Genomic DNA, 8,840 nt, shown 5'->3' on the forward strand with positions numbered 1-8,840 from the left:
ATTATCCCACCGGTTACTCTTATACGCAATTTCATTTTATGCAATTAACAAATATATTTTTCTACAATATTTATTTTTTTTTCTTCGATTTACTATAACATCTCATTTTTACTTAATAATATACATAAAAGAAAACATTAGTTTTATGTAAATTACATTGTAAGTTTCTACTATATCGACACTTTAAATCGATATCCATTGAGCGTAGGTTTCTATTATTCCGACCTTCCAAGAAAATTTCTCATATACAGTAGTTATCATAGAATTCATTTTCTACAGTAGATAGTTATACCTAAATTTCAATTTGTATTAAAACCCGTAGGAACGCTGGCAAGGAACACTTTGAATAATTATGAAATGGCGACGTCATGAGTGGGAGATATGTTATACACATGCGCAACAACAAATTCAAGGCGCAAGCACACTTTGAAAAAAATGAAAGTAAAGTTGATATACCTGCAGGGGATATATTTAAAGTTGATATCCAAAAAATAAGGTAGTGAAAAAAAATAAGTTATTCGTTCATAATGTATAAACAATAGGTAAATATTTTCATTTTTTCATTTTTTTCTACTGTTGAGGTTCTATGCCAACTTTTCTGCGGTATCATTATATATGTCAAAATCTCTTTGTTTTAAGTCAATGAAACAATTACCGTCAATCAGTAAGACAGAAATCAACTATTACAAAGTACAGTCAATAAACTAGGAATTTTCTATATATTCTTAACATTAAAAAATTAAAGATACTTTTAAAAAATGTATTTGTATGTCTATGAGAGTTTGTTATTGTTTTACTTATTTATAAGAACGTAATATTTGAAAAATTACAAGTCAGACATTTACGCAAAGTCATACATTAAAGTATTTTAAAGAAAATATCCGTATATGGTTTTGAATTGAAGTAATACGTGCTAATTTCTCCTTTTCAACATTATTTCACAAGTTTGCTTAAGTGAAAGGATTAATAAGGTATATTAAGAAAATAATCGACAAGTTTCTTGTTACCATTCGAATTAAAATAATTCAAATTTCCTTCTCATTTTTCTTTTTCTCCCTCATCCAATTTATTTAATTGTCTCGATACTAGTTCCCACTTGGAGATCCACGAAGGTCTGCTCATTTCTTGCGTATTAATTTCTTCTATCAAGTTCATCGCTCGTATAAAAAATTCATTTATCTTTCCAGCAGTGCCGCGTCGTAACTTCGGAAAATTTTTATCTGCAACAAATTATCTCACTTAATGCAATTTTTCCTTTATTAATGTAAACCTTCCTATACAATTTTATCGTTTCTTTTTTTATAGAACTTAATATTACTATTATGAATAACAGTGAAAAAGTAAAAGAGTAATAAAAAAGTTAATCAATAAATTTCTCATTATTTTTTATCCTATGTGTCAACCGACACTTTCATGCATGTACCAGCATATATAATATCAGAAACTAAAGAGAAGTAACACGCAAGTTAATTTAAAAAAAAATATGCTAAAAGTGTAAATAATCGATTTACTCGAAGGTCGGAAAGAATCTTTTATCCAAACAGTTTGCTGGGTCATGGCACCAACGAATCTTCTCGTCACGAGACTTTGACTTTCTCCTGTCAATGGTCTTAAACGAGAAACGAATCTTAAAAGATATTCCAAAATATATCTGCTCGAACCAGCTATCTTCTCGAAACACCTTTCTGGTTTCGAACTCCAAACGACGATGTAACTGAGACTATCCAAATCGAGAATAGGATTTTTCAATGTTTCCAACCATTCAAAAAGTAAACCAAAAAGAACATCGAGATCTGTTTCGAGTTCTAAACGTTGCCATGCTGTACATCGATTGTTTAAATCCACCTAAAATTTATCGTAATTAATTATTATTAATATTATTATTCAAATTTATATGAACTGTAAATTTAATTTAATTGGAGCACTTTTATTAATAAATTAAATTGTTTCATTAATTTACCTGATATTGTAGTAAGAATTTTTTAGTTTTATCGGACAAATTTGTCGAATCTTTAATTAAAGTTTTAACAACTTCATCTATATTAATCTTTCGTAAGATTTCTTTGCTCGCGGCAACCTTTAGATCAATTTGTGATTGTATTTCTTTGTAACAATCGTTATCAATAAGATCCTGTCCGTGAATTCCATCGGCCAAAACATCGTCGACGCAACTATCGTCCAAACCTACACGATTATCAATTAAAATATGAACTTTCTAATATTTAATTGGAAATCTATGATAATATCTTAAAAAGAATTATTTTACGAGTACCTGTATAAGCTGAATCGCAGGAAGGTGTGTCAGGTGAGGTACAAAACACGTCGCTCAATCTTCCAATATCATCTGCAGTATCACGTGATGATCCTTCACTGCTACCTGCTCTAGCTTTTGTTGAAGCTAAAACATAATGTTTAATCATGATTGATTGTTACAATCATTTGTTTACGATAAGGTAATCGTTAATAATTATTCCCATATTTTTTCTAAATAATTATTTAAAATATTTGAGTTTTTAACAGCAAGGAGTGTTGGAATTTTTTTATATAAAAGATACTACTATTATTTATTTGAATATAAAATTTCACACTTACTTTCTAGACACTCCAATACAATTATTTGTCCAAAATATAATATAAAGAATAAAAAATAATAATAAAATTATATGAAATTAGATTGATTACGTACCCGAATAATTGAGAGATGAGTCAGCAAGGGATTCTGTCCACGAATAAGAATGTCTAATATTTCCTCCATTTTCTCGTAATTTTTCCAATATGTGTGAAATAAATTTTCGTGTGAACGGTGTATTAGAAACTTTATATTCGATTTCGCAAGGGGAATTATCTTCTTGACAATCGCACAGCTGTAGAATACGTTCACAGATAGTGAAAACAATCTATTAACAAAAAAACAAAAAACATGATTAAATTTTCATGTAATTCAAAATATTTATCTTTCTAATAAATTAATTAAAATGAAAAACCTTAGGTATATGTTTAAAAGTACGTTGTTCATAACCATGTAAGACATTATTCTGTCGTTTTAGATACGATTGAAGGCTACATGCTTTTTTATCACCGATCGTACTGTTCAGTGGATAAACTATCATTTGTGGTAAGACGAAATGTTCAAATTCTTGAACACAAATGATTTGCCCTCGTGTCTGAATAGCGCATGGTCGTTTCATACGAACGAATCTTATGGCATCGTTTGCTCTCACTCGTAGATTATAAATTAAATAACATGCGATCAAAACACCTGTTCTACCTAAGCCTACGGAATAAAGGAAAGAAGAAAATATTTATTATCATTAAAAATTTAACAATGAAATTCAAGAAAAGAAAAAATATTAAATGAACATTAAAATTTAATGAACAATTATATTTTTTGTTTATTTTGAAATTAATTTGTTGTAGGTGTGAGATTCGTCTATCAGTGTTCGCAGATGTTTGTCAGCAGTAGAGTCGAAAATAGTATCAATTAGTTTTATTGTCCACCGTGTTTAATTGATGCTATAAATAACAGGCTCGTGTCGTTGTGTTCCGAACGGAAACGGAAACCATTATCACGACTAGTATACTTCCGCGTTTAACGAAATGGTTATGATATAGGCAAGCATAGCAGATGACTATGATATAGATTTATGTCTATTATATCTGCCATTTTACTTATTATTTTCCTCTCAAAAATTCACTATTACCATTTCCATGAATGTTTCCGTATAAAACAATTATTTTCACTTTTTTTACGTACGTTTGAATTTTTTTACATTAAATTTAATTTTTTATCGAATAAGAATTTTCAATACCAAGAGGTTTTAAAATAAATTTCAAATGCTAATAAGAAAAGAGATAAAAAAAAGTTTTTTAATACTCGTGGCTGATAAGCTTTACATTTCTCATAGTGAGATTCTATATCCGTAGGTATGCCACTGACAGTGAAAGGTCGAAAGTCAATGTCCTTCTTTTAAATACCAATTTGTACTAGCGGGTAGTACCAGACGATTGCGGACACGGAATCTATGTATTAGGACCTAATTTAACCGCACGTTCAACGATATATTATAGAAAACTTCTACGATTAATGAAATAGAAAAAATAATACGGGTTCTAGATTATTTGTATCAAGTATAATATGTGTCTATACCTAAATCACAAATATCCATCTTTAATTTATCGAATTAAATTTCTACCATTTACATATGTTTATTTGTTTATTTATCTAGTTAGTTAATTAATTTTGTCGACGATAAACTAATCGATACGTGTATTTAAGTGTATAGAAAAAATGAAAATGTACTCAGTTCGATATTTTGTTCGGAAGATTTATCGTAACGATTAATCTTGCAACACCTACAAATCAAGTTTATTTATCGAATAGAGAACACTTAATCAGCTTTTAAAAGTCACGCTTCTCACCGTTTACGAAATTAGATGATAGATAGGGGTTACTACAGTCTATTAGACTTATATTATCTTTCTGTCAGCCGATAAATCTATGAATTATTTATATACATTTAAACAATTTCATTTAAAATACAATTTTGAAACATTCAAATAAATTTATATAGAAATTATCTCATGTTTTTTTGCAAACCTACGATATGTAAAATACTCTTTATAAATGAAATGAAATTTCTAACTTATTCTTCACATAATTTTATATAAGTGATTTACACAATTATGAAAAGTGATCTCTGTTTGCTTAAACATTACCGAACCGATCAAACGTACGTCTGAATAAGAAAAATAATTTTGTTATCTAAGAATAAAACGCCCTAAGTCAATATTATTTTGCAGTAGGTAGAAATTAGATGAAAGAGAGAAATCGATTTACCAGCATGACAGTGAATTGCCACTCTTCCTTCTTGCACGGCAAAGGCTACGACCTTGACCATGTCCAAAAGTTTTCCCATCGTTGCTTCGCCATAATCTTTTAGCGCAAAATTGTAATAATAAACTGCAAGATTAACAATAAACACAAAAACCACATTAAATCCCAATAATACAAAAATTTCAAGAAAATATTCAAGTAAACCAAGAACTATGATTAAAACAATACCGTTAATGTTTTCGCTTTTTATTTAACGTATACACGTATGTACATGTGTATGTGTATGTGTATGTATATGTATATATAGGTAAATGGTTTTGCTGCATTGCATGTTCCAGCACCGAACTTGTTCAATCTAGTTGTTAGAATCAAGGAACACAGTCGGTTCTTCCTTCCTACCAGGCTCTACCTGTTTAACAAGGACAACCTACTACCCCCTACTCGTCGCTATCACAACCAACCCCGTTTTATGGCGAAACGTTAGCCCAAACTACTTTCCTACCAATTTCAACCCACAATTATTCATCTCCTTCCGTATTCTCTTTGTAGGTATGTGTATTACTGATTTTTATCTACAACATTAAATATTCCGATTTCCATCACATAAATGCGATATGTTTGTACAACTTTACCTATTTGTTTTTATAGATACGAAATCATTTGAAAAGTAAATATATATTTTAACATGCGAGGGGGTAGATTGGAAAATTTTTAATTTTGAAACAAAAAGAAAATGTTTTATTTTAAATTAGAAATAAATTATTTGAATGCTATAGGCTTAACACTTTTCAACCCACCTTCGTATATATGTGTTAGTTTTATATATTAATTATTATTAGTCAGTTAATTATAATCGCGTGTAACTTCGTAACAATCGTCGTCTCGATGATTCACTAAACTTGACAATAAATTTTATTACGTTTGAAGATCCTAGAAAACTATTTCCCTTTATACGAAGATTTAGGAAAGATAAGATTGGATATATCGTAAATTATTTGAAATATAAAATAAAGAATATCGTGTTGAGGGGGGAAAGGTTGAAAGTTAGTTCTTCATGAATAATAAATCTGATGGAATTTATCCTCGAATGAAGAAACGACACATAAGAGTATTTTTTTTATACAGGGTGAGGTAAAAGTTACTTTAGCCAATTACAATAGTTGATAGAGAACAGTCAATTCAGAACTTGGACATACATTCTTTGCTGTGTCTCATCATATATTGGAATAAATCGATAATTAAATGATATGATTTTCGTATTGAATTTAATGGACATCAATTTGAACAATTTATGTGTGAACAAATGTAGAATATTAATTAATAAATAGTACGCAAATAAAAAATAGATTGTTTCGAATTATTTTGAGGAAAATAATTTTTATCCGACCTTTTGTTTACGAAGTATTTGATTAGATAAGATGAGATAAAAATGAAATATATTAAATCATTTTGTATACGTACTGTTGTTTTTCATAAAAATATTAGGATCATAGGTGAAGCCACTCTTTTCAAGCGATCCCCCGCAACTTGCATGTTCACCTGACGTTTGTAGGTTTATTATGGTCTTTATACTCCACCTTTGGAATTGGCCAATTATGTTTTTCTCGATGATTTGACTAGTACTTGGCCGTGCCATGGCTAAAACGTCGTCTGTCACCCTAACACATAATGTCAATGTTTATGTTATCTTTTGTACATACAAGGGTGGGTTGAAAATTTTCGAGCCTCAAACGAACCAAAATTTGTATCTTTTCTTGTAAATAAAAGTGAGTTCGAACGTAGAAAAATTTTTGTTTACTCTTAAACTAAAACTTTATTATTTTATTTATTTAAATTATTCAATTAATAAGAATTTAATACAAAAATTGTTTGGCATTTTCAACAAAATATCAGCATTTAATTTTTCGTACATTATTTCATTGTAATTTTAAAATTATTTCCAATTCTGTTACTTTATTATGTCATTACAAATTAGGTTAAAAAAAAAATACGTTGTAATAAAAGTAAAGATTTTTTAATTGTAAAATACGAGGGAACGTCGTGCATGTAAAAACATCGATACACGTGTACCGGAACATATAAATCACCATAAATTACAAATTTGCAGTTCATAAATATTTCTCGTTCAAAGGTATCGATCCATGCACTGACACAAACCGTGATTAACATAAAACCACGATAATATGCAAAATTTAAAAAAAAAATTAAATCGATAAGGGAACGACGATTTTGTATATATATATTTAAATTTTTAATCTACATTAGAGTTTATATAAAAAAAAAAAAATAAATATAATAGAATAATCTCTCTCTCTTACCAGTGCGAAAAGATGTTTTGTATCGCCATATGAACAGGTGGCCATGCTTTCGGATTTTCATACTTGCATCTGGATCCACCGCAAAAAATGGCACACTGTATCGCCTGTGGCGTAAATTTTCGTAAATTTTCCGAAATCTTATTGTAACCGGGTAACGGTGTTTCCGGTAAATTATGCTGTCCACTTTGTAGTCCAGCTGGTATTAATGAACTTACGTCCATTCTGCGAGAGATCGCAAAATCACAAATCTTTCGATCGTTTCTTCGATCTTTAAGGAAAAAGAAATATTTATATAAGTAGTAAAAAAAACTTGATCTACATGAAACATAAATTAACAGTATTGTAACGATCGTAATAATAATGTAAAAATCTTAACGAATGTATGAAAGCAAAATTAACAAAACCTAATTTTAATTTTGATCGATATGAAATGTTATCGTCATCAATTAATAATACTAATTTTACGTATAAAAATTTGAGAATAAATAAAAAATTTGTATTATTCAACTTACGTATGAAAATTCCTTGATATAATCTTCGTCCATCGCATAAAAGCACACACGCGTGTTACGAGTTATAAAAAAAGAATAGATTATATATTTCTTTTTCTTTTTATACTGATTTAATCCTTAATCGCAATAACGATGATAATTTAGAATCGAGGACGCATAAATTAGCTTCGATCACGCGGAAATGAACACACGAATGACTGTGAGTGATTGAGTATACATACAACTGAAAGAGACAGAAAATGTTAATAAAAGAAAATAAAAAAAGAGAGAGAAAGAGAAAGAAATGATCAATGGGAAAAAGCACTTAACGTATTCACGTATAAGCGCATAGCGACTGGCACTCCCGCCACACCAACAGCCACTTTATCCGCTTTAGAATCGTAAGGGTTGCGCGCGTGCGTAATATTAGCACTGTTTTATAACTGTAGCGTTCCCTACCGGCATATTCAGGACCGTCAAAGAATATTTCCTTCGTCGTGTTGATCAACTAAACAATTAAAATAATTATAATAATAATAATCATCATAATAATGATCTTTTTTTTAATTCAACGATAAAAAATAACACGATAAGTTTTTCGTAGAAAATAATTAGGAAGAGAAAAGATTTCAATGTGTAGACAAGTGTTTCTTTCTATTACAGAAAGGGGATAACTTTTTTGATTTTCATAGAAAATAGTAAGACGGAAGAAAAGTTGAAAAATTTCAACAGGTGTTTTTTTGATCATAGAAAAGAAGTATTCGTTATCTTTGTAAAATATAATTAGACAGAAGATTAGTTGGAATATGTTAACAAGTGTTTCATTTATCACAGGAATAAAGAATTCTTTTTGAAAAAGAAGAATATGTTTAGTAAGTGTATGGTGATGTATTTATGTATTTAATAATTCAATCAATCAAATGTGTTTGTATGTGTGTATGTGTGTTTATAGAATTTAATAATTAATATATTATTTTTAGTAATTAGAAATATCAAAAACCATATATAAGACACGATATTCTTAAAATATTTAAATTATTATACATAACAAATTATATATTTACAGAGCCACGTTGCATTTCTACAACATATCAATTAATCTTTTGTAAAAAAATATTTTTTTATTATTTTTCTCGTCATCTATGCGCTATTTGCTATATGTTACCGAAAAAAGAAATCGCAATTAACATTTTTGCT

General features: G+C 29.0%; 1 protein-coding gene across 2 annotated transcripts; it reads right to left on the reverse strand.

Annotated features, from left to right (window-relative positions):
• Nucleotides 1–813: 813 nt before the first annotated feature.
• LOC106785681 (protein tyrosine phosphatase domain-containing protein 1-like) lies at nucleotides 814–7,959 on the reverse strand. 2 transcript variants are annotated; one of them, XM_014746327.1, is made up of 10 exons: nucleotides 7,665–7,959; nucleotides 7,153–7,374; nucleotides 6,296–6,492; nucleotides 4,838–4,960; nucleotides 2,985–3,274; nucleotides 2,687–2,897; nucleotides 2,273–2,398; nucleotides 1,961–2,184; nucleotides 1,512–1,845; nucleotides 814–1,220 (listed from the first exon to the last, which is right to left on the reverse strand). In XM_014746327.1, exons 1-10 carry the CDS (start codon nucleotides 7,700–7,702, stop codon nucleotides 1,039–1,041), a joined length of 1,947 nt encoding a protein of 648 aa, XP_014601813.1. In that variant the 5' UTR covers nucleotides 7,703–7,959; the 3' UTR covers nucleotides 814–1,038. The 2 variants fall into 2 exon arrangements, with proteins under 2 accessions (XP_014601813.1, XP_014601814.1); XM_014746328.1 differs by having other exon boundaries at nucleotides 815–1,220; nucleotides 7,153–7,420.
• Nucleotides 7,960–8,840: the final 881 nt, after the last annotated feature.

The sequence above is a fragment of the Polistes canadensis genome, unplaced genomic scaffold (genome assembly GCF_001313835.1).
Source record: "Polistes canadensis isolate GaletaPanama2010 unplaced genomic scaffold, ASM131383v1 scaffold_55, whole genome shotgun sequence".
NCBI classification, from domain to species: Eukaryota; Metazoa; Arthropoda; class Insecta; order Hymenoptera; family Vespidae; genus Polistes; species Polistes canadensis.